General features: G+C 40.1%; 1 protein-coding gene across 1 annotated transcript in view; it reads left to right on the forward strand.

Moving 5' to 3' along the window:
* CLASP1 (cytoplasmic linker associated protein 1) overlaps window positions 1-26,723 on the forward strand; it is a 169,679-nt gene that overhangs the window by 80,669 nt on the left and 62,287 nt on the right. Inside the window, exons 12-22 of the mRNA XM_009887324.1 lie at window positions 268-403; window positions 1,133-1,203; window positions 1,774-1,833; window positions 2,522-2,599; window positions 4,382-4,549; window positions 5,330-5,379; window positions 6,539-6,709; window positions 16,236-16,343; window positions 17,892-17,918; window positions 19,642-19,809; window positions 25,626-25,733. Of these exons, the coding sequence (XP_009885626.1) occupies window positions 268-403; window positions 1,133-1,203; window positions 1,774-1,833; window positions 2,522-2,599; window positions 4,382-4,549; window positions 5,330-5,379; window positions 6,539-6,709; window positions 16,236-16,343; window positions 17,892-17,918; window positions 19,642-19,809; window positions 25,626-25,733 (1,145 nt within the window). The remainder of the gene's footprint in view (window positions 1-267; window positions 404-1,132; window positions 1,204-1,773; window positions 1,834-2,521; window positions 2,600-4,381; window positions 4,550-5,329; window positions 5,380-6,538; window positions 6,710-16,235; window positions 16,344-17,891; window positions 17,919-19,641; window positions 19,810-25,625; window positions 25,734-26,723) is intronic.

Here is a 26,723-nt window from a genome sequence, read left to right on the forward strand (position 1 = left end):
AATAAATTTTTCTCTGTGATAGTTACTTTATTTACTTTATGCTGAACTTGCTGTTTCTCAGAGTTCACATGAACATAGAACATCAGTTCGAAATGAAAGTAAATGAACTATTTTTTGAAACACGGTGTTCTTGTCCTTTGGAGTTGGAGATGAGGTGACAGTTGGGAAGAGTGAGATGTCAGATATGCTGATGTCACACGCTCTGTAGAAGTCTGATTGGCTTAATCCTCAGCACACTTACCAGCATGACTTCATTCTGTTTTTCAGACATTTGTCATCAGTTCTGGGAAACAAGTTTGACCATGGGGCAGAAGCCATCATGCCAACAATTTTTAATCTAATTCCAAATAGTGCCAAAGTCATGGCCACGTCTGGTGTTGTAGCAGTTAGATTAATCATTCGAGTAAGTATACATCAAAAGAGAACAAAATGTTATCACTTCCAAATACTATGGTGTTTCTGAAAAATATATGAATGTTACTGCAATGAAAATTAGATTAAGTGCCTAATCTACTTTTCTGATTTTGCTGGGCTTGGCTTTCTTAGATGCCATGCGGCCTTGTGTAGATGATGATGGTTAAGCCCTGCCAAAATAGTAGAAAAAACTATTTCTTTGCAGAGTAATATGTTTCCATCCCTCTAAGAGCTGAGCAAACTTTTTTTCTTTGATCGAGTTTTAAACCTGCCTTGCAGCACAGACTCATCCTCTTAATTATGCTTTAAAACTCCTCACAGGCAGTGCACGCTTCCTGAAACCATTAGGTCACGGAGGTGACTTCTACCTAGTGATTCACTGGGGAAGCTGTAGATAGCCTGATATCTCTCAAGTTGTCACCACTGACAGTTTAGGTCTTCTTGCAGTGACTTCAGCTCCTTGCCTCACTGCAGCCTGTCATTATAGAAGAAAATATCTGTTTAAAGATATTTTAACAGATAAACCATGAAATTTTTAGTAATAAAAATATCTGACCATATCTGTTAGTGTTCTTTTATTTAGCAGTTCTATTTTTAAGAATTGAACAAAAATAAGTACCTATATACTGGGCTCAGGTGGCTGAAGGAGGTGGCCTTTCATTACATGGAACTGTGGTGTAAAGATTTCTTCTTGTTTTTGTTGTTTTTTCTCTTCTAGCATACGCACATCCCTCGATTAATACCCATCATAACCAGTAATTGTACCTCCAAGTCTGTTGCAGTTAGAAGGTGAGCATTTAGTTTAAACTTACTCTCTTTTTCACCAGTGAATAGGTTCACATGTATTTTCTGATAAGTCATGTTTGGTTTTATTCATGAAAACTGTTGATATGCACGCTTACTAAAGAAAGAATGCATCTCATTCTCCCCCATGAGTTGGGATCAAATTTCAATTCAGCTGTCTTCTATAAGCTGCAGCACTGCAGAAGAAAATGCGCTTTTCCTTAAAGAAAAATGTTCTTTAAACTAATCTTTGTGCTTACATGTTGTTACAGTAGTGTCATATTATTTTGGCTTCTTTACAGACATGTTCCTATTCCCCACTACTAGTCATTATAATGACACTTTTTCTTTCAGCCAGTCAGCAGAAGTAGTGTTCTGTTGATAGTGTCACCTGGAAGTTGGACTGGATGTGCTAATGGTCCTCTCTGCACACCTGAAAATGGGACTGTTCCTGAATTCTAATGTCCCAAAAAGTTTCGTAGCAAAAGGTGGCTGTAGTTCAGAGGCAGGTATGGCAAAGTCAGTGTGGCTCTGTTAACTTAAAGAGCTCAGCATTTTTTGTCTTTCTTTTCTCAGGCGCTGTTATGAATTTTTAGACTTGCTGTTGCAGGAGTGGCAAACACACTCACTAGAAAGGTAAGCTCTGAAAACAAGTGCGTTAATTCTCTCCTACTTATGTATGAGGAGGTTAATTCTGGAGAAAGGATAACCCAAGAGGTGGGATTATGTCAGGTAGCTCTAGTAGAGATATTTTTGCCACAAAAAAAGCACGTACGTATATTCACACACATCATTCATCCCTGTAGTTCTGGCAGTCAGAGTTTGGTGAGTCTGTTTCTTGTGCCAGTCCTGGAAAATGTGGCTGAGTGAATCTCTGAGCTCAATATTTCTTTTGCACCCTAAAGTGAGGTGATATGAAGGCTACTACACATCTATCAGGAGCTTCTGAGGCTTCTACAGCGCTTCAAACTAATGAACAGTGAAAGTAACTGTTGGTGAAGAGACAGGGACACAATTTCGTTAAGATGTAGACTGTGCGTAACTACTTAAGGGTTAATAGAGTGTTTTTGCACCCAGGCAAATAGCTAACTAAACACTGACCTATGAAGAATGCTGTTTGCCTTTTCCTACTCAGCAATGTGGGTGAAATAAAACTGACTTGTAGGAGTAAATAAATAAAAGCTCCAAAGGATATTACATTGAAATGGGAAGATGTGATGAACTCTTTGTTCTAGGAGACCAAGGCAAAATCAAATTAGTCATTTGTTTATAAGTGTGGTGAATCTTTCTGGACTGCTGGATAATGTTTTCCTTCTTATTTCAGACACATATCAGTGTTAGCTGAAACGATAAAGAAGGGAATTCATGATGCAGACTCTGAAGCCAGGATAGAGGCAAGGAAGTAAGTGGAAGCTGTTGTTGGTGTCGTGTCTTCCTCCCCTTCTTTGCCCCTTTGCCCCTGTTGTGTTGCAATAGCTTGGTATTGCATGTTGGAGACTGAAGTCCAGACAAGTTACATTCTCCTGGCAGTTGATGCCAACTTTCCTCTGGCTTCAATGGGAGTGTGTACTTCAGCAGATGTCATATGAGGTGATTGCATAGGGCTGAGTTGTATATACGTCACATCTCATGGTACTTATTTCACTTCGTTCTTGTAATATTTTATTGTCTTTTTATCTGTCTGAGCAAGTAGAATTCTTACCTGAGTTGTTCAGGAGTCTAGAGTTGAGAACTAGTAATCCTGTCTTTATTTTTGATGTTTGAGTTACTTGCAGTTAACCAAGATTTCTGTTTAGTACAAAAATACTATAATTTCTAGCATATTTCTTTTCTTTTTGACCTGTATGCAAGACTAGATTATTTGCTACTCTTGAAACAAAAGTCATTGTGCCTAGTACACTGCTAAATGATGTCCTAAACTACGGACGCTGAAATAATATCTTTGTGTGTATCAATAGGAAACTTTAATATTTGCAATTCATTTTCTTCTGTTGAAGATCTCTTGCATTTCCATTAATGTGTTTGTACTTATGGTAGTATGCTGATAGACTAAGATCATGCGCTTCTGAACAGAACACTACAGGAATGTTTGTTTTTTTTTCAGAAACAGGATGCTGTAAAACATGAAATCAATGAACAATAAATTTTATTGAACTAAATGCTGTGTTATAAGCAGAGGTGTTTCACAGTAGGGCTGTTTAAATCCTTTTGAAAGGGAACATGTCCATCACTGAAAAATACAGTAGGCACTGAGACTTCACAGCAGGTGACTAGTTAAGCTGAATAGACAGCAAGGAGAGTGGCATGAGACTTCAGAGAGCATGCTTAATTCTCTCTTCCCATATTTCTTAATTAGCAGTGTGGCTGATTGTAAGGCAGAAATTTGTTTCCTTCTAGTGATGTAAAATGCTTGTGACTTCTCTGAGGACTGGCTGTCACACAAGCAATTCTTGATTCATTTGAACTAACGATCTTAGTCCCATTAGTTGTCCCCTGAAAAGTGCCGAGAGCCTTCATCTCCTTTGTGATGAGAGTGAATGGCATTAAGCCATCAGCCAGGAGATTTGGACCACAGAGGAATTCTTCCCTCATCTTCAAATGCTCTTTTATTTTCAACATGGCACTGACTGGAAGTCTATAGATGCGTCTCTTTCCTTTTTCTTGTTATTTCTTCCCCAAAAGACAGTCAACACCCTCAACTCGGTACAGAAGATCTGTGTATGCAGCATTGTAGAAGAGCTGTTTGTTAAAGTTAAGGAAGAAAGCAACACCAGCTGGTGGTTTCTTGAATCAGGCCCATGCATGTGTGTTCTGCTTTTGGCATGTTTTTGAAGTAGCTATTGAGCATTCAGTCCCAAACTAGTATCAGTCTAGTGGGTTTGCCATCTCCCACATACATTAGACAACCAGGGGGATGAGGGTTTCTTCTGTAATAAAGCTTTTTTGACTACTTGTGCTTTTACAACATGCCAAATGGTGCGTTACTCTCTTCTTATTTTCATTTGGTTTGTCTTCTCTGTGGTTGGTTGAGCAATACAATGGGTTGAAGAAAGCAGTATGTCTTGTGTGTCATAGGGGCAAATAGGTGGTTGAACTGACTGGGCTAATGAGCCCACTGTACCTGTGCTCCACTGACCCCTGAGACCCGACAAGGAAATGTTCACCTACTGTGCCTTGCTTCCAGGTGTTACTGGGGTTTCCACGGTCACTTCAGCAGAGAGGCAGAGCATCTGTACCACACCTTGGAGTCTTCCTACCAGAAGGCCCTGCAGTCACATTTGAAGAACTCTGACAGCATTGTTTCCTTGCCCCAGTCGGATCGCTCTTCCTCCAGCTCCCAGGAGAGCCTCAAGTAAGTCCTTGATGTCACCACCTCTCTGTTTAAACAACTGCAGATGGCTCCATTGAAGTGGAGGGAGCCATCACATTGCTTTGTTTCATGTGGTCGTTGTTTGGCCTCAACACCTGGTTATTCCAAAAATTTTTTTTTTTTTTTTAGCTAACATTGTATTAAAATAAAAAGCCAGCAAAACCCTTTAAAAAAATCATGATTCTCCTGATTCCATAAATAATTTTGTAGGAAGCTTTTTGTGCTCAGCAGATACTGTTAGTCATTCCTTCCAGGTATGCCTAAAGCAGTGCTTGGATTGAAATTCTGTGTCTAGCATTCATCTTAGAGGTGTAAGTCTGCCTCTTTCCATATAATAGGAAAAAAAGACTAAATTTGAGTTGTAACTGCAAAATCAGTATGTAACTCTTCTGTTGAATGTATGTATTCTAGCTTCTCTTAGAGATACAGTCAACTTAGGATCCAAATGTCTGCAATGTAAGTTTTAGAGCTGTATGAAGAATATCCATAGCTTATTGATGTTACTTTTTAAATCTACAAAAAGTATTCTTAAAAATCTCTTCTTGCTCAAATAATGTGCAGGCTAATTTTTCTTAGTGCTTTTGTAAAGAATTTCATGGTGGTGCTGTATTTATTCTTAAACAATAAGCTTTTTTTAGTCTGTTTCTGTATATAAAGAACTTACTATTAACTCAATTGTGTACTGAGGGAACAGAGTAGCACCGTTGCTGATGACTATGAAATACCAGTTTTGTTTTAATAAATATTTATATCCACTTCTAGCCGTCCATTGTCTGCCAAAAGAAGTCCTACTGGGAGTACTACATCTAGAGGTGAGAACAGAAGCTGAAAAATGCGCTCAGGTGTTGCTGAGGAAGTGTGGTGAATTAGAATGAGGATTTCAGACATGTAATATGCAAAGAACAACTTTGAGCGCTGTTTACTGCTCCTTAAAATGGCAACTTACTGTGTAAAATTTTTCATTAGTTTTGGGTTGTACACCACACTGTGCATCAACTGCTGATACAATGATGCTTTTAAAAGTTAGTAAACCTGCTATTGCTTGCACCTGAAGGGCAGGCTAAAAAGCCTTGAAAATTGTAGCCAAGGTATGTTTAGCTGATGGTAAGACGTACAGCTACGTAGTCTAATGGTGCATTCAGCTTTACAGTTTCCTGTAATTTTTTTCTGTGGTTTCAGCACTTACTGGAGGCATCGTCTGCACTCAAGTCCTACAGTGTTAAATTCCATCTTGTTGCTAATCTGTTTTTACTATTAGATGGAATATTTAGGTGCAGCTTTCCTGTCCTAAGTAAATGCATACAATAATCTAAATAGTGAATTTTAATACAGAATATAACAGATGAAACTTGTTGATAGAAGATAAGCTGCCTTCTACACCTGACCAAGATCGGGTTCTGGCTGGTTTGTGTATACACTACACCCTACCGAGACCTTTGATTCAAGGAGATATTGGTGTGGAACCTACTTGATTGTGCACACAAATGCATGTTTGCTTGCAGCTGAATAGACAAGCTTCATGCTTAAGAGGGTAAGCATCAACAAGTGATGGGAACGGCAGTCATGAGAAGATGAGGTATTGGGAAGGAAGTTAGTAAAACCTGGACTGAAGGACCTGCAGGTCTGTTTTGGCCAACAACTCGCAGACTGTTCATGGGTACTGTGGTTGAACTTTCCCATCTAGGTTCTGTTAGAAATGTCTTCGTTACTGGCCTAGTGGCCTTTTTCATCTCAGCGTTTAGGTTAGCGTCTGATAAAGTTCTCAGAGGTAGCATCAGGTCAGCATTGAAATATCTTTGCAGGCGGCGTGGGGAAGCCCATGTTGCCCTGGTAAAGCATTCTTATTTGAGGTATTTTAGTGCCAGCAGGGAGCGTTAAAAATAGTACATTAAACTGCTTGTCAGGCTCTTTGAAGCACACAGCTCAAAAAATTAATCTTCTTTATTCTGGATCTCCCACTCCCATCTGCAGCATCTACAGTAAGTACAAAATCTGTGTCAACACCAGGATCTCTGCAGCGATCCCGCAGTGACGTCGATGTGAATGCAGCAGCTAGTGCCAAGTCAAAAGTGACGTCTTCTGGAGCATCCATCCCCTTCAGTTCTGCTGCAGCCTTGCCCCCAGGCTCATACGCATCACTAGGTAAATCTACATGTTCTTCTACTCTTGCAGTTAGCTTTCTTTACTAGCAGAAAGTGCCTCATAGTTTTATTTGAATATTAAACTCTAAGTAGAAGAACATATCTCTGAGATCGTTACCAGCTCTCCAGGATCAGCGTGCAATCTCTTGCCCTTTGGGATTAAGGAGAAAATTTGCAACAGAACTGACTTGAAGCAACTTCTTAGGTTTTGAATTGTTTAATAGTCTGCGTCTCACTCTTCTTTCTGGGGAAACGCAAATCTTATTCTGATTCTGGGACGTTGTTTAGGAAAATACTGCTCAATTTCTTTTGACATTTCTCCCTGTCTCTTTCCCTTCTCTTCCTTCCCTCCTTTCCTAAAACTGGTTTTCCATTAATTGTTTTATGCTTTGAATAGTATATCTTAGTTAAGTTTGATCGCTTTCTGTTTTACAAAAGAGAAAGATGTAGAAGCAAAGACAACTCACCCTTCCCGTTTCACCACATGGGATACAAGTATCTGTTCCTTATGCTGACTCTTTTTGGATTATAGCCGTGTGTCGCCTTTTTCTTTCAAAGCATCATATATCGCTTTCAGGTGTGCTGGGGTTTCTTACAACTGAGTTTGCATTTGATCTTTCTCTTCTGGAGATGCCATTGAAGGAGGCATGGAGGAGGAAATGCAAGGCGGTGATTGACACCGTATTTGCACAGCTTCAACTCAGTTATGAACAGAGCTGATCTTCTGAGCTAGTTTCTCATTCTGCTGTTTTCATGCTAATCTAATTCCAGACTTTTCATCAATTTACCTTTACAAGAGGAAGAAAAATCAGAAATCAGTGATCTTATTTAAGCTGTGGGGATTGTCTTCAGTGAGTCAGTTGAAAAGTTGCTTCTCCTTACTGTAAGGGAAATAGTCTTTAGTCTGATAGGCTAAAATAGGCTTGGTGAATTATTTAGGGATGGTTTCTATAGGTTCTTTTTGTAGCCTGGTTTCTTACATATCTGAAATATTTTAGCTTGGCTTAAATGTGTCGGTTGTATTTGGTTCAGAAGTTGAATTCTTATCCTGATTTGAACTGTTCATACTTGGTTCAAGATTTAGATACATTGCAGAGAAAACGTAACACAGAATATGAAGTCAATCGCATAATAGTGTGCTTTTGAGCTTACAGATGCAACCATTTTTCGGTCGTGCTGCACACTGGCCTCAGTGGCGAAACTGCTTTCAAATAATCCTATTTCATGAGGAAGAATGGAAGAGGGGGGGAAGTATCTACTGAAGCTGGCTTGGTCCTTGAAGCTGGGAGACTGAATACAGCGCTAGTCTTGCTCTTAAAATAGACTGTAGGAGAAAAGCAGCGAATGCACTCCAAGTGATGCAAACATGGCTGTTCCTAAAGGACCCTGCTTCCTTTTGAGCCAGTAGGGACACTTGTCACCTGCGCATTCCTATGAGAGAAATGGTGAGGCAAACAACAAAAATGGAGTTTGGCAAAGGTTGGTTATTGCAGGAGGGAAAAGCTGCAAGCGTGTTCTTCAGATACGTCGAGCTTTGATTTGCTGCTCAGTCAACCTTTTAAAATTTCTTTAATCGTGTTAATTTTTTTGCATATTTCTGTAGCTAATATATAGTGCCCGCTTCTATTGATGTTACTAATGTTCCCTATTAACCCTTTCCTTATTTTTCTTAATTTGCCTAAAGATGGTACTACCACTAAAACCGAGGGTAAGCAGTCTCTCTGTGTAACTGAGGTGTGTCCACAGTCGTACCACCCTACCTGGTCTCTGTTCTCAAAGTGTTATCTGGTTCTCATCCATGTTCACTGGTGACCTGCATGAAGTGTTGCATGGTTGTCCTGCTCATTTTGATGCCATGGGGTAGCCTTCATTTTCTCTTCAAGCTCCTCCCCACTAATGGGCACTAGTCTGTTTTATGACTTGACTTCTGATCACAAAGCTGTATGTGGGTCTCCATATTTAAAGCACTGCTTTTGGTTGAAGGTGACCTGCGCACAGATGATTAAAAAAAAAAAAAACCAACCCTAAAAAACTAACACAGGGCTTGTGTTTTCTTGCTCCATGATGTGTAAAGGTTTGCTGTGATTTTCCACCAAAGCTCAGGTCGCAACTGCCAAATGCTTTCGGGAAGAGACTGGGCAGCGAGAGAATTGAATGAGATGATCACATGGCAGAAAAATGAGGACAGTAAACAATGATCTCTAGGGAAGGAATATTTAGTCAACCTCTTTAAACCTGAGCTCTCTCTTTTTGTTGTTAACTGTCTGAGCGTGATGGCTTACATCTAAGGCAGCTGGAGGAAAGGCCTTTTTTTTTTTTTTTTCTTTTTTTTTTTTTTCCAAGAACACTGAGCCTGCTAGTTTGGGAGGGCTCCCAGTCTGGTTCTCTGGCTCATTGTTAAAGCTTGTTCTTTATTCTTGTCAAGCAAAAAAGATCACTGGGAAATCACTTTTTCTGAGGTAGACAGGAGTTGAGAAGAAGGATGCCTTCTACACATAATGAAGACACCACACCCCCCAACAAAGCCGTGTTTTTCCTGGTGCAAGTCTCTTTTCAAGGGATCTATTACTGTCTTGTGGGACTCTGCTCGTATCCTTGATGGCTGCTTGTATTTGGATGTGCTGTTCTCAGAAGTGCCACTGTGCCATGTGACATGTGTGTTTTTTCCTTACTATTATTGATGCATTGATTTATTTTTTAGAGGGAAAAGTCTCTACCATTTTCGGAACTGGCACTTAATCTTAGTGTTGAGATTAACTTGCTCTATATCATGGGCAAGCGTTTGTGCTTTGTGATCTGTCAGTGCTAAGGAATATGTAGCTGGCCTAAAAACCTGTGTTGCTAAATCAATGGCAAATTAGATGAAAGTTCCAGATTGTTGTAATCCCGAGCCTTTTTTATTCATTGCTGACCCTTCTTTTTTTCTTCTTCCTTTCCCCCGGTTCTCAAACCTTTCTATTTTTGGCTTAACTTTGAAATGTTGAAAGTTTAATGTTAATTTATAGACTACCCTGTGCAGATCTCAATCCTCTCATGGGCTGTAGTAGTATTTGTGGAGGCCTGTTCCAACAGCTGTCCTCTGGAATAGCTTTATTTCTTGTTTATTAAATGCTATATTGTCATCATGTGAAAGGGTGGGATTTTTCATTTGATTAGTTTATTTTTTTTTTCAATTCAGCTACATTGGAAGCAGATTTGATTTGGTAAAAACCTGTAACAGAAACCAGCAAGTTGCTTGAGGGGAAGGATTATGAGATGAACTTTCAGAAATGGTGTTTGCCATTCCCCTCGTGTTAAATACCAGATCTCATCTGTTCCTTTTGCTATCAGATTCTCTTTTTTGGGGGGGAGCGAGGATCAGGGAGGACTGTAATAACGTGGCTCACTACAGCCAGAGCACTTGAAGGATGAGTTTAATCACTGAAACTCTGCATCTTTATTTTCTTTGTTGAGACAGTTAAGGGAAAACTAGCCTTTTTTTCCCAGGATTTGGCGTGTCCTACAGATGAGGGCTGAGAAGGGTCTTCTGCCAACAATCTGATCTTGCAGAGTTTGCCAGGAACTACCAGGAAGGCAAAACTTTATATTCTTGACATAAATGTGAAAATTAAGGGGGTGGGGGAAGAGAAAACATCCCCTTGCTCTGGAAATACCTGCATATGCAGGTGATACTCTTTGAACATAAATTCCATCCACACCCGTGCCCCTGGTTTTTTTGCAGGTCACCAGTAAGTAATTTAAGAGCACATCACTGTGTGTTTTTGTGTGGTTCAGCTTGACGTTAAATCTGCAGTCTGGTTCCCATCATGGCATTCTGTAACTACAGTGTAAAAGTTCTTCACCTTCCCTTCAGCTGGGAGCCAGCATTGTGCGAACTTGGCAGTTCCCAATCTGCTTTGCCCTCAGTTCTCCTCAGTGTTTTGTTTCTGAGCCAGACATCTCAAAACAGGAGCAATATAGAGTGGGTTTTGCCAGTGGCAAGAATACGAGTTAAGAGCTGAGTATCAGTCCTTTGGTTTTAAGTAGTGTCATCCTAATTGACAAATGCTGTTAAAATGCACTTCCTTGTGGAAAGGCAGTGTGAGTATATATATCACTTAAATCTGTGCGGGTCCTCTGCTGTCTCTGTGTTGTGACGCTGTCTTCATGTAGTGCAGTTATGTCTTGTCTAGACCCTTCATGTATGGGTATCTCTTGAACTTGATTAAAAGCTTGGCAGGCAGAAAGTTTGTACGATCTAAACCTTTATAGTGTTGATCGGGACTTCACAGGTATGCAGGTAGCAGTTGTGCCATGTTTGTTATACCTGATTAAAAGAAAACCTTAGGAAATTTTCTGCTTGTGGTATCATGAAACAACTTTTCAAGGAATACTTTAAAAAGGTGCCTAATGTTGACTTTCAGTACAGAATAATGGTTCAGAGCGTTTCTGTTATCTGGCTGCCTCTTTTCCAAGTGAGCCTAAAGACAAGCCCTTCAGACAAGCGTTTTTCAAAAGCGGGAAAGCATAAATGCTGGTGTGTCCCAAAACTGCCAATTTTAAAACAAAACCAGCAGTTTCCAGAGTCAGTGTTACAATTTTGAATAGTTTCTATTATTCACCAGGAAGGAAATAAAATCTAGTGTATTATAGTTTTTAGATAGCAGACCACTTTTTTGAGATGTTCAATTGGACATCTGGAGGCTTTGGGAGTAACACTAGGTTTATGAAATCACCATTGCTGTGTTCTTCTCTGCCTCAAAGCTCTTTCTTGAACTCAGAGACAAAGAACGATTCAAAAGTTTGAACATGGTATCTTAGATGGAAATGCTCAGGTAGTAGGTTTCTTTGTTCTCTTGGTCCACCCTGTTGCAAGTGCTGACTTGATTTGCCTGTTCTTGTTTGCGTAGAGCAAAGTGGTGCCACTATTGTTCCCTCTGCTTTGGAGGGAGTTCTTGTGCAAAACCCAGAGGCATCATGTGCTGATGGTTTCCAGTAAGGGTCGAGTGATTTTTTTCGGGGGAAATTATGGTGCAGGATCAGGTTGTCCATGTGCTAAATATGCATGGAAAGGGGAAATTACGGTGCAGGATCAGGTCTTATACTAGTATAATGTTGTCCATGTGCTAAATATGCATGGAAACCATACCATGCACGTTGTAAAATGTTGTTCACAGATTTATACGTAAAGCATGTTTTTAATTGATGTGTGCATGTCTCTCAGATGTCCACATGTCATTTAGCAATGACACAGCTAAAAGGGTGTCCTAGGGGGTCTTTCAGGAATGTTTTTCTCCAAGCAGGGGAAAAACCTGGTGCTGAGTAACATCAATGCATTAGTCTGATCCATAGCAAGACCATTACCATCCCAGTGCTTCCATATATATCTTCTGTGGTTGTAGGTATCATTATTCACAGCATGGAACTGGTTAAACTCAGTTGTGGAGGTGTTATAGACCATTTCTAGACTATTTGAAAGCCGTTTTCTTCAGTGTAATATACAGGCTGGGTCTCACAAAGCGTATGGCTGTTCCTGAGCACTGGGGATGAGATGCTGCAGTATCCTCCCAGAGGAGCTCAGAACAACGCCGCTGAATGAAGCTTCTTGTAACACAAAAATGATATCATAGAATCTTCCTTTGCTTGTTCCTTTTTAAAAAACCAAAACAACGTTCCTTGGTTTAGACAGATGTTAGACATTTCAAGGTTGATTCCGATCCATTGATTGTTGTAAAAACTGACAATAACTTTAAAAAATAAAACCAACTTCCCCCTAACCCTCCCGTCCCCCAGTGGGACAAAAAGCATCTATATAGAGTCTTTCAAAATACTTCTTGTACCAACAGCGATGTGTCACATGTCAAATTTAGATCAAGGACTTTTTTGTGGAAATATTTCTATGGTTTTTGGAAGCTAGTTGGGGTGGTCTTTATCTGTTCCTTTGCTGTGCTGCTGTTGTCAAGATGCAGTAATTCTTTCAAGAGAAGCAGGAAAATAATGGTTATGAAATATGAATTGCTACATCTGCAGTTTGAGCTAGATATAGAAACAAACTCACTTGAAAGCAAAGAAGTTTTGGGAGGGGAGGTGTTTGCTTGAGTTTAACAACAACAACAACAGAAGTCTGAATAATTTATTTGATATGTTATTTAGTCTTGATTGAAATTATTTTTTCTGTCTGGGATAGAAGCCACAGAAATAGTCCTAAGTGCAAAATAACTCTTAGATGAGAATGTAGACTCTTGTTTGCAGATGAAATCCTTAAGGGAATGTAGAGAGATGTTTGCATTGTATAGATGAATTTCTGTATATACATGCTGTACTTGGTATAATATATATTAAAAACCTTGAGATTTTCAAGCCAGACAAACATTGATTCATCTTACGTTACTATAAAGCAAACAGGTTTTGGATCTCATAAGAGTAATTTAAAAGTTGTGCATGTGTGTGAAGATCAGTTAACATATGAAACAACCCAGATCCTTCTGCCGGTTTTCTATCTCATAGATTTGCCTAAAGCAATTTTGAGTTCCAATTGGTTGTTTTTTGTTTTACAGCTAAAAACTCTGCTTGGATAGGAAAAACTTAGAATCTTAACTTTTTTTCCTGGAAAGTGTCTTTGAGTCACTTATTTTGAACAGTTTTGATGCTGCAAGTAAGATCAATTACATGTATGAAAAAATAAATACGTAGTTTCTAAAGTTCAGAAAATAAAACTTTGGAAAGTATATTTACAATCCATACTTCAAGGAATACATACAACTGATATCAGATGGCACTTTTTCCTTGTAACTGTGTGAAGAATTTGACCTCTGAGGGCCGTTTTTTTTGCCCTTAATTTTTACTTTATCCTATGGACTTTAAAAAATAAAGTACTCCTAGGGTGAGCTGTTAGTGTGCTATTGCAGTATTCGTACCTTTACGTCATTTTTGTCAGGCGTTTCTAGTTTCTGCTATTCCTGTTGTTTGCACAATGCAAGTCCAGTGCAGTGTTAGTTCAAACGCTTGTCAGCCTTTTTAGAAGGAGAAAACCTGTATCAGTGTTGGGACTCTGTTTCTCCTGTGCAAGAGTAACTCTTCATCTCGCGTTGTTCCCTCTTACACCTGTTAGGCCAAAATAGGTGTTCAAGTCCACCAGTCTGAAAGGAAGCAGAATTTTGTTCCTGGACTGAAGTTGGTAGGAGTCTGTCCGCTGACTCTCAGGGGTTCCAAAATAGGACTGAGCTCTCTATTTCTAATCCTGCTGATAATCACATGTTAATGAAGTTTGACCCCTTAGTTCAGTTTTCTTTCTTAAAGCCACAAAAATCGGTATCAGAAGTTATCTTGGTTTCTCTTTATATATTATTTTAGGCTTTGTATTTCCTAAGACAGGAGAATCACTTATTACATATTATTCCAGTTTTCTCCTTGTTCTTAGTCACCTGCTGACAGGGGTAGGTGTGGGGAAGATTTTGTAGATGCAAGAGGAACAGAAAATTTTGAGGATCTTAAGAGTGGCCTGTGCATAAAAGGAGGAGCCGTCAGTCCCTTCTCACCCATTCTTGGCCTATATACATCACTAAACGTGCTTTCTGGTACTATCTGCTACTGTGTGTAATGTTCAACTTCATCTTGACTTACCCCTTGGGACTTTCTGCAATGCCAAAGCTTTGTGTTGGGCTTCTGGAAGGATGTAAGTTAATTCCATTACCGGTTCCTGAGACTGGTCAGGTTTAACTTCTTACTGTTTTGTACTCCTGCTGCTACCAGTGATGCCCTCCTGATGTGAGAAATGAAAGGAGGCCTTGAAGATTTTGACAAGAGCATGAGGTCCTTCCCCACGCACGCCTGCTGTGAAGCCTGCGGTGGGGTCTGGGGGTGCACACCTTGTGGCAAGTTGCACAGTGGCTCTGCTCATCTGTGTAGCTGCGCGTGTGCCAAACTTGCGAGGGATGGGAATGGGCCAGCAAAGAGCTGGAGAACTGTCTCTGGGTTGTGCATCAGGCTGACCATTTGTAAGGGGCAGATAATGTCCTAAAGTAGAGGAGATCTGTAGCCTTGCTGGTGGTAAGAGGACCTTAGCCAGTTTCATGACTGGACCTACGTGGATGTGCTCAGAGCTTGTTTAGTTGAGCCAGTAGTTAAAAAGTGGTTTATTTATGTTTTCCCAGCTTTATGCTAATGATTTCTTCTATGTCTTCCCCTGCAAACAAATCTAGGCTTCCTTCTCAAAGTTAAAACATCTCCTTGTCACTTTGTGTCTATCAGAAACTTGCAGACCATGTTAAGAATATATTGAGAGCTCGAAGAAGAACGGAGCTCTCAATCCATTCAGCCTGGGCTGCTTACGGTTGTCTTGTCCTGCACATGTACCTTATGTGAAGTGATATTTTTTATTTTTTTTTTTTTGGGTGGGAAGTGTATATTTCCCTGTTCATATTTCTCTGTATGCTTATGGTGGAGACAGAGGGCAGGAGATGAATATCTATAACCGGTGGGTGCAGTTGTCTAGACTCTTCTCTTAACTGTTGTGTTTTGTTTTGTTTTTTTAAACTTTTATTATTGTGCCTGAAACTTGAAGTCATCCTCTGAATGCAGGATAGTGCTGGCATTAGTCCTGAGAAACAGCTTCAGATTTGGCTGAGAACGGAGTTGTGGAAAAGTGCTAATGTAGGCTTTCTTTTGTGTTGCTCTTAATTATCATTTCTTTCCCATTAACTGGAGACAGATAATTGAAGCTTAGCACTGGAAAAAACATTCTGTAGGAAACAGCCCTGCCCCAGGAAGGGGATGAACTGATGACCCTGTACGCTTTTCTAGCTCAAATTTCTGTGGCTTTTTCATGAGGAAAGGACAGAAAAAAGACCAAGAACACTATGAGACTTTATATTCAATCTCCACTTAGAGAGACAGAGTCATTTTTCCACAACGTTGATTGTGTTAAACGGGACTCTCCATTACAAGTAAAGTTACGCTGATCTTGGGATAAATATGAGGGATCTGTAAACAGCAGGGAAAACTCAATAAGCCTGAAATAAAAGCGTAGTCAGGCTGGGTTCATAGACTCCCGCAGGAGTGCATGCCAGCCTGCACACGTAGAGCAGGATATAAAGCACCCAACTGCTAATTGGAAATCCCAGAGATGGAGTTTGTGGGGGCGTCTGTCACACCCGTCTCTGAAAGAGTGATCACCTTGTCAGAAAGTAATAGTTTGATATAGGAGGCAGTATTTAGGAGACTGAAATATTTGTTGTCAACCTTTTGTAATGAAGCTACTTCAGAACAGAAGCACAGGCTATAGAGAGTTAATATTTTTTAATTAAACCGGCTGATAGCACTTCAGAAAGCAAAGAAGTTTTCGGTCTCATGGACTGTGACTATTTCTACTCCCTGCCCTGCGTCTCAGCCAGTCTAATGAAAGATGTTGCCTCTCCCTGTAAAATTTCTTTTGTACCCTGGTTAATTGTGTGTATAGCCACCCTGCAAGCATAGAACAGTGCGTTAGACATTGCTGCTGCCTTTGGAAGAAACCTGTTGACAGTCTGATTGTCTTTGCTTTCCTCCAGGTCGGATTCGTACAAGGAGACAGAGCTCTGGCAGTGCCACAAGTGTCACCTCAATGCCTGCTGATACCCGAGGCCGCAGCCGGGCTAAAGTAGTTTCCCAGTCCCAGCGTAAGAAGTGTTTTATTTCTGGGGGAGCAGAACAAAGAGATGTTAATATGTTTCTCTTGAATTGTAGTAGCATCAGCTGAGGATTGGGCTCACTTCTGCTAATAACGTTTGGACATGTAACAAAACAAATCCCCGCTCAGCCACTGTGTACTCTTGCTGACAAATAGGGCCCCAAATCTGAGTGCTTAGTTGCTGCCTTATTCTACCAGTTGTGCAGCAAAATTTCATGTCGCTGTGATGTGCAGGGCTAAATAATTTGCACTGGGTCCCACTGGGGCACCCTCTGTGTCTGTAGCTCACTGCTGTCCTGGGTTCTTGCCCTCCCAAGCTTCTCCTGCTTATGTGACTGTATTTCTGTATGTGTAACACGTGAGCTGTCTAAAGTTAATGTGATTTGGCATCAATTTAAAATAGTATGTTACCTATTTTGTGTAGATACCAGGGAGATGTTTCTGCTCTCTGATTCACATGACACATCTGCGCGCTCTGCCTTCCCTGCATGGCAGGGTTTTCCCCTAGGAGCCACACATATGATGCTGCTGCATATTTGTCATGTGTATCTAAGGAGAATTTTGCTACTCAAACTTCAAAAGGAATTTTGGAGGGAGGGAGAAGGTCACTCGTGTTTTGAGGACCTTCAAGCTTGTGGGTAAGAGGAGATGGGGTTTGTGGAAAGACCTATTTGTTCTGAGGACTTGTCTTGCTTTGTATCCCTATTTAAAAGCCCTTCTCTGTTCATGCTCTCATTGCTTTGCTCTGTCATGCTGGAGGGATGGGGAAGCCGTTTAGAGCATTGTGTTAGGCTGGGAGAGCTGAAGAGAGAAGTATTATATTCAGGATGGGGCTAAATGGAAATCTTTTTATTGAGGTCATGAAGGAATTTGGGCTTTGGTATGCTGATCTAAATTGTTTTCTTCAGTTTTGAACCTAAAACTGATCCAAAGCCAGAAATTACCTTTTTTTCCTAAACTTAGTTTGGTGAAAAATGATCAGACCAGATGAGACAGGTCTCAGAAGTATTTAAAGAATAGTTGAGTATCCAAAGGTTTCAAAGATTATGGGCTTCATTTTTTTGTAGAATGTCTTATGAAGCTTTAGGATGGTCACATCTGAACATGCTCCCTTGGTCTAGTTTGCTGGATCCTGATTGCAGGCTAGCCCAACCCGATGTGATCTTTATCCTTAAGCTGAACGTTGCGTGAAATAACATGAATTCAAATATAATACGGTCACAGGATCAAATTCTCCATGACCACACAGTGGATAACCCTGTTGCAATTTTGCAAGCTGGGCTGGGGTGTAATTTAGAGCAGAACTTGGGTCTCGGAGCGGTGGTTGACATTTGCTAAGAAGCTGATCAACCTTGAGAAATTGTTAGTCACATCTGCACGTTAACTCACTGCATTCTGCAGAGGCTTTAGGAGTGACATGTTTGTGAATAAATCTGTCTGTATTGTGTATAGCATAAGCCGCATGCTGAACGCTGTATTGTCTTGCTGTCTTTTAATCCACTTTTTGCCTGTCCTTTGGTCTGCCCTCATAATCAAGGATCCAGATCAGCTAATCCTGCTGGTGGTAAGAAACATTTTCCCTTTCTTGCTTTCTCACGTTATTTCCTTCATGTTTTTTAACTGCTAAGCTTTTAGCTTCCCTCACTCTCTCCTAACTGTGAGACTTAAAAAGCATTTTCTTAAAGTCATAAATCCAAATGCGTATGGGAATCGATTTTGCTTTCTCATAGTAATCAAACATGGTAAGCATACATTCTGCTTATTGAAGCTGGCTCATTGCTGCAGCTTAAACCCCAGGTGCTAAATTCTTCTTCCAATTACTTCAGTGCAACCCTGCTGACGTTGGTGAGGTTGCAGCAGTGTAACTGGGAGGGGTATGGGCTTTCAGGGTTGTGGATGCTGTGTGTGACTGGTATCTGTCACAAGTATTCCCACTTTGAGGCGGGGGGGGGCATTAAGCCAGCACCATATACAGTGTCAGAGTATATGATTTGATTGTTTCAGAATAGTTTTGGTCAAGAAAGTGGGAGGGGGAAGTGAGTTAAAATACATGTATTATGCTATTGTCCATCAGATTAATGGAAGTGCATATCTTCTTAAATCAAGACAGAACAGTCTTTAACTCTTGTTAAGTTGTAAGAGTATCTTGAACTGAAATTTTTGTGAGATGTGTAGATACTTTTCAGAACCAACATTAATATCAGTTCTGAACGTGAGCTTGACTGTGTTCTTGTAACCTTTTCAAATATAGTTTTCCTGGCTGTTGTAGTAAACAAACAGAATGTCAGGAATGATGATATCAGTAGCAAATTTTCAGTGACTTTTGTATGCCGGAAGAATCAAGAGAGTCTTGAATCTATTACTTTCACAGTTCTTTGTGATTACCTTGAAGCTGGCATTATTTAATTTTCAAACAACTTAGTAAATGAAGATCCACAGAAAAAAAAGTAACTATTCAACTCATTGAGTTACCAAGGCTATTTCAGATAGAAATATCTACTGCAACTGGAATGTAAATATGTAAATAAATCTTGGTTAGTAGACTGTCTCACAGACTACATGGCATAGAAGAAATGTGAACTTGCTATGGACTATTCAAACACACAAGGAAAAATAGAACAGGCCAACTACTCAACTGGCTAAAAACTTTCTCCAGCTGAAAAATAAGTGAATCGTTTATCTTTAACCAGTCAGACTCAAGTAAGCCAGCATCTCTACAAAGGTGACAGGCTTACTTGACTTACCCTTTATTGTGCAGATCTGCGGCTGTTGATGGTATTTTTAAAATTTTCCTTCATTGAACTATTGCAGGAAAGTAACGCCACCACTGCAGTGCAGTGTAAAGATGGCTGAGCTGCCTTGCAGCAGGTTACCTGTGCCAGAAGCCGGCTTGCTGCAGCACAGCGCTCCACACACGCTAATTTGTGTTGCTTCGCAAGGAGGTGAAGCAGCCTGTGAATTCCGTGCTGCTGCAGCAAGGCTGCTCCTGGCATCTCCACCAGCTCGCGTAAAGCCAGTTGGGGTATTCATACACTGCGGGGTCTGCTTTGGTCTTGATGCCGGCTGGGCAGCGTGGTTCATGTAGGCAGGGCTGCTGATGTCAGTGTTGATTGTGCACGGGCTTTCCTCGGTCTTCCTCGAAAGCCCATGGAGAACACTCGCATTAGTTTTCTGAGTTATTTGGATCAAATACTAAGAGTTGATTGTCTTCCAGTTTTGCTGTCAAAGTATTTAAAATCTCGTGGGGTTTTAATTGTTTTTTTTCTTTATTTCTGGTTCTCTTCTAGCTGGTAGCCGGTCTAGTTCTCCGGGTAAGCTGTTAGGAAGCGCCTACGGTGGCCTGAGCGGTGGAACATCCAGAGTCCAGCCGGTGCCATCGTCTTCAGAGAAGCGCACCAAGATCCCTCGGAGCCAGGGATGTAGTCGAGAGACAAGTCCCAACAGAATAGGACTAGGTAAGAATAGTCACTGCAGTGACGTGCTGACCAGCGTGCTCAAAGGAGGGACTTTCCTGTTGACTAGGAAACTGTTTATGTGTTACTGTTCTGAGTTTTTCAGCTGGCAAGTTAATGTGATTGTGGTTTGTAGAAGAGTAATTTTAATTTTCCCGGTTGAGCTATACTTTCAAAGTAGGCCTAGAGATGTCATGATATGTCTTCTGTTTGAAATTCAACATGAGCGATGTTATTAGATCAGGCAGCAAAAATAGTTGTTGGGAAGAACCATCAGAGCAAAAATACCTCATTTGACATCAACGGCTTAGTCCTAAAATGAGTCAAACAATCTTTACAGTCACTTGGAATCAAGGGCAAAGAGCACCTTCTTGGATTATTTTAGAAATTTTGCATCTTAAATGGTTTGCTTCTCTCATGCTTAATATCTTGGAGCCGCTTTCTTAAACGGTGTTTTAGACTTACACTTTAATTGTTCTGCTTCCAGTATTCTTGTCTCAATGACTGTTACGTAAATATTCTGTAATAGTATTTATTTTCAAATTTATCAGCAGACTCATTTTTTTAAGGCAGGTGAGTAAGCATCATTATATATAAACTTCTGTGTATCTGAATTGAGGAGAAAAGGTATTCAGTGTGCTGTCTGAACAAGTAAATATTATTTTCAGTTTTTAAATGGAAATGTTTTCATAAGTTTGAAGCTTATGTAGAGGAAGAATGCTTCAAATAATACTATTACTAGTTTATTTTATATCTCCAAAGAATTTACTGGTAAGTTGAAATTGAAATTATAGCCCTACTGTTATCAATTAAATTTTTAACCGTTGCCTTAGTAATTGTAGTTTAAATTTAAGCCACCTTTCTATATAGAATATGTTGTTAATAGAGAGGTGTCTTATTCATTCTTCAAGTTTATTGAAATGAATTTAAAGCACCTGAGTGCATATGCTGTTATGATTCATAAAAAGTGCATCTTCATTGTGATTATTTTTCCAAATTCAATGTTCTTGTGCGTGATCTGTTTTATGGCCTCTGTATCAATTGCGCTCTTCTGTTTGTTGCTTTAAAGTGTAAAGTGCCTCCCAGTAATTGTTCTGCTATTGCTTTGCACAAGAACGTTGTTTTTTAGGAGGAAACAAAGAATGATGGATAGTACCATCACACACGCTTAAGCTGATCACTACATTATGTGGTCTGATTTGAAACAGACTTGAGCATCTGAAGGGAAATTGCCATGTGGAAAAATCCTCACTCTTGGGTTGCCTGCTTTCAGGTACATTACGGGAGCCTTGAATTCTTTTGAAAGCGTATTTGTTACCTCATTGTTCTGCTGTGCTCCCTGTGAACACAGTCAGTGCATGTTCTTCAGCAGTGGGAGAGAGATCTGATAGATCTGTCAGATGTGTGGTTTCCACCTGTCCTCCCCCCCAGCTGATGGCCCAAGCCAGTTCTTTTGGGGGAGCAGGAGAGTCTAACACTTATGGTGCCTTTAGCACTCAGTTGCAGAAATTGTGCATTCATTGGATCTTGAAAATGGTAATATTGGCTTGGATGGAGATAGCTTTTGAGCTGGCATCTTTATACCATTGTTCCATTGTATTTATTACTTTATAACATAGTAGCTAACAGTATTTTATGCTTTCTTACTGTGTTGCTTCAGTCCCTATCGTTCCTTGACACTTTTTTCATTTGTTCATTTTGTTAAATAGACTCCCATTCACCTCGGTCCTAAATATTTTGATAGACTTTTCCAGAGTCTGTTTCAAGACGGTGCTTGAGCACATGTTTGACATCAAATGTGCATGCAGTACTTTAGGCTTTGTGGGATTATTTATGTATTTGATACACATGTGCTTATCCAGTGGGCTGAAACATCTTTTAAGTCTGGTCAGGTTGCAGTGCAGCGGGTGTTGAGCCATCGTGCAGATGAGGCTGTTAGAAATGGGCAATTCCCGGATCCTGTTCATAGCTCATCCATTGAATCACACAAAGTGTGGGTCCCTGCGTGCAGTTGGACTTCTTACAGGAAACCATCCACTGGAGTTTCTCAGGCCCTTTTGGGGCAGTGGCAAGCTAATAGAGCCTCTGCGTGTGGATGACCATTAGCATCAGTACCATGCTGTTAGCTTAGGTTTCCATGAGGACCACAGGTGTCCATGAAATATGTTCCTTCTGTGTGCTGGAAACCTTGAAGAACCGTATTGTTTTCCAAGAGGCAGCTCACTAAGGTACATTTGGCATGCTGAGGTCCTGCGTGGTCACCTGTATGGCCCTGCTCTGTGGCACTTTTCAGTTTTAAGCTTGCCTTTGCTGTCTGCTCAGCGGAGATTTACTAGCAGTGATACCCTGTTGGGGAAGGAAGAGTATAGTCCACGTAATCTCAAGATTTTTTTCGGGCCCTTTGAAGGAGATCTCAAAAAAGGTGATGTCTGTTTCCCATGGATTGAAGATTTATCTGCTTGAAGTTAATTCTGTTGGATGCTCAGCAGTTCGTGTGGCACAGTTGATCTGAAAGGAGTGAGAGATTTCAGATTGTCATTCTCCAAAATCTGCAGCAGGCACAGCTGGCTATCAGTTTCATGCAGCCAAACTCTTTCTGTTGGGGTTATGCTGTGTGTGTTTATCGGAAAGCTGAAAGCAGTTTGGGACTTGCCTCTACTGCGTGTACCCCACTGCAGAGCTTTCCTTTGGCTCTTTTGGCAGCAATTACAGGCTCTTTAAAATGCTTGTAGTGATGTAAAGGAAGCATCTGCTGATTTTTCTTTTTTTTTTTTTTTTTGGTCTTCACGTAAGAATCATTAAAAATCACACCCTAATGAAGTACAGGTTTCTTCCAAGTGGTAGGTTGGTAAACAGGGGCACTACTGAGTTCTGCTGGTGGTATTTGCATCTGTTGGGTTCCACTGGTGTAAGAGAACTCAATAGTGTATTTTAATAATGGTGTAAACCATATCTAACTGTTCTGCCTTTCCAGATGAAATTGGTAAAACCTAGATGTACAGGGCACATCTAGAAAGTTGGGATTTTATTGCAAACAACCCACTCTTGTCCTGTCCTAGGCTTTTAGTCCAGAGCTGGCTGTGGGCACACTGTCTGCTTTCGTCCTGCCTACTCTTTTTAATCAATTTTGCTACTCATTTACTTAGTTTCTGTTTGATTTTTGGGGGTTGGGAGTTCTGAAATTAAGATTTATGTCTGTCTTCTCTACCTTTGCTGCCTGCACTGCAAAGACAGGCTGTGACAGTCTGAGAGATTCGTCTAAATGACAACGCTGCTGGCCCTTGCTACCAGCAGTGCCCAAAGAAAATATTCCGAACAGCTGATATCCAATCTTCTCTACAAAACACAGCAGTAAAAATGTGGGGCAGGTGCCTGGGAGTCTACAACAGAATCATCATTCAGTTCTTTTCAATCCATCCTTTTTTCCTTGCTTTTGTATCTGTATCCAGTAATGTGCAGATCTTTTATTTGACCGTTACTCATGAAGTACCCAGTGTATGTTTTTGGTGCTCTGTTTGTGCAGTCAATATTGTGCTTCATCTCTGGCATTGTCCTACTAGTCTGTTCTCATCCAGCTAAAGTGTACTTTCTTCATACTTCATGCTGCTGCTGTTAGCTGTTATGGAAGGAGAACATACTCTGTGCATCCATCGAGATTATTTTTTTTTTAAATCATTTGCATCTCTCCCTCTCTAAAGAGCTTTTGCTAGTTTTAGGAGGGTTGTATTATAGAAAAGATTGACAGATCCTCTCTACTTAAGAGAAATAAGTGCTTGTGCAAACCTGATGTGAAGGCTGCCACTATTTACATATAAGCACGAGACCCAAGAATGAGAAGTTTGCTTCTAGAGAGTCTTCAATTTCAAGCAATTATTTGTGAGGAAGACTTTATAGTGTTACTTTCACCTGTAGTTCTCCTGTCAGCTTTTTTCCTTGTATATCTGAGGTGGGATTATTGTACTCGTGGACCCTAATTTCATCCAGTTCATATTATTTGGTCTGTTTTATTTATTATAAGACCATCTAACTCAGAAATTTTAAACATTATGGTGATTGGTCAGCTTGGTCAATGCCTCATCTTGTATTGTCTGACATCAAAGGTTAACCATCAGAACCATAAATTCATCTGAAAGATATGAGCTGGGTTTTGCAAAACTGGGAGGGTTTGACAGACCAAGAATCTTGCAGTGGTCTATATTTGAATTTTAAAGCCTAAATATGAAGGTTTGGTTTTTGTTCTGTACTGTTTTGCTTGAAAGGATACTAATAGACCCAGTGTATATAAGCCTACAGAAGCACTGTGGGGGAACTTTATTAGCTTGATTCTAGGCATTTAAGTTCTGTATACAAACCAATAGAGCTCTATATATATTCCGAAGTATGCAAATGGCACTATTCTATAAATACGAGGATACTGTTAAAGTATTAGTATAAAGGAGATTCATGTTATGCCTGTGTACCTCTGCTACATTCAAAGCTGGTAGATTAGATTTTTCTCTGCATGGGAAAATTCTTTAAAGGCTTTTGCGATCATCTAAAATATGCTGCTGCCTTTTCAGAACAGCAAAGGAAATCCCTCTTTAGTCATTAAGTGTTGTTCAAGGTAAACTCGTGACAATGAACTAGTATTCTTTTACCTAAGAAAACATTGTATTTTCTACTGAGCATAAAGCTTATTAAATAACTTTCTGCAAACATCTTTCATATCAGAATGACACAGAATTTGCAGAGGAATAATCCAGTTTTAAATACCTAAATTACTCATTTCATAAAATTCAAATCCTTGTTGTTAAACAACCTTCTAAGGGCCTAGCTCTGCTTTTCCTACTGGGACAAAACTTCAGCTAAAGTCAACGGGATTGCTTTTTGCTATGAAAGCAGCTTCATCGTCTATCTTCTGCTTTGTATTTGCCCAAATGAAGAGTGTGCATATGATGAGTTCCTGTGACACAGCTGACAGGCAGGAGCCTTATTAGTTTGTGGGAAACTGAGCGCTTAATACCCCCAGACCAAAGATAAGTGTCTTGTTGATGTAGAGTTTTGCCAAAGTAAAGAATATAGTTTAAAGCTCCCTTTAAGTGTGCATTTGCCTCAGTCTGTGCGCATATAAAGCCAGAAATACAAGGTTTTAGAAATGTTTGAGGAGCAGATGTTAGATAGCGTCTGTTAAAGATCTGAAGCTGCTGCTGATAAAAAAAATTCAACCCACTTTTTAATTTGTCTGTCAGGTATTCAGGTTCTGAATGCTTCTCCCCCCCACCCCGTGTCTTTCATTGGAGTAAAATATCTCTGCAAGTCTGTACAATACACTTTTTTTCCTTAGGATATTTGTTCATGGCAAAACTATCCTCGTGAAAGGCAAATCTATGTAAAAATAGCATATTGGCTTGGTGACTTCTTTTGAAAATTTTGACCTGGTTAAAAACACTGCTGTTTTGTTCCAGAAGGGTGTTTATCTTATAACTAAGGCAAAGATATTCCAGAAGGGTTTCTTTCAGCCTCATCTGTTTAGCATGTTTTGTAACAGTAGAGCTCCCCTAAATGATTGAAGATTCCTGCTCTACTTGAATAACAAAACTTGGAGTACTTAAGAAAAAGGCAGACTGTCAAACAGACATTTAATGCTGCTGAAATTTCGCATCAGAAACACAGCTCAGCATGTGAGGTAGTTGGTTGGTAAAGAGCCTGAGCGGGCTGCTGCAAATTATAATTACTAATGTAATAATTACCGTAACTAACAGAAATGTGACTTGACTTTGAGCTTTCTGTCCTCATTAAACTTGTTCACCTTCTCTGAAACTCTCCATGCTGCATGCTAGCACGGAGCAGTCGTATCCCCCGACCCAGCATGAGTCAGGGGTGCAGCCGTGATACCAGCCGTGAGAGCAGTCGAGATACAAGCCCTGCTCGGGGCTTTCCTCCACTTGGTGAGTACATGTAGGCATTGGAGCTTTAAGGGTCAATTTTTTTTCTCCTTTTCCCTTGTTCTGATTGCCCTTTCAAGACACTGCCAGGTGGAATGAGCTTGTTTCCTGTCCTCTGTTGGATTCCTGACACACTCCCCGTTTCCAACCCTATTTCCCTTCTGTTTTCTTCTGCATGCTTCAATTCTGGTTCTCAGCATTTCACCGTTAGTAGGAAAATAGTTTAGTTTGACCTTTTGTAATTTTTAGGTTTATTAAATCAGCTTATATGGGGCTGCTGTGCTTCACTTTACAGCACTGATGGAAATCTACGGGAGAGCAAGCCTCTGTTTTCTACGTCACAGTGTAGTAGTCGGTAGCATCGTAGTCTGTTGTTGAGTGACTCTAATTATTCACGATCTGATTTTCTTACAGCTAGGTACAGTAACAATATATCATTTCTATACTAAATCCTCCAACAGATCTAGAACCTCTGTTTTGTACAGGTTTTACAGGACACTTTCAATCATCAGTTAACAAGTTGCACATACCGTTTTGTAGGAAACATTTTCAAGGAGCCTAAAATCATGGAAAGGTTGAGGTTTTAGAGGAACATCATTATCGTGCAGCTCGAGTGTACAGTACAAATAGAAAATCTCATTACGCTTACCACATGCGGTTGTTTTTTGTGCACAAGGCTGAAACCAGCAGGATAGTTAATGTTTCTGATCAAATGCCATATCATGCATTCAACCAGATACGTTACTTGTATGAAAGATTTGTTTGTCATCTCAGACATAATGAAATATAGTTGATCTCCCTGCCCTCTTCACTTATGTAGTAATTTCATAGCTGTGCGTGTAGTATTAAAAGGGAGAAAAAAGCTCTTAGAAATTTCATCAGTGCTGCAGAAAGTTATTACAGGATCTGTTTTTGCACATAGTGACAAAATACAGGTATATCAAGTAGCGTGTAAGTGGAAAATAGCATTCTGGGCTTAATTCTGCAACTTTA

This window comes from Charadrius vociferus, unplaced genomic scaffold, assembly GCF_000708025.1.
Source record: "Charadrius vociferus isolate BGI_N301 unplaced genomic scaffold, ASM70802v2 scaffold385, whole genome shotgun sequence".
Taxonomy (NCBI): Eukaryota; Metazoa; Chordata; class Aves; order Charadriiformes; family Charadriidae; genus Charadrius; species Charadrius vociferus.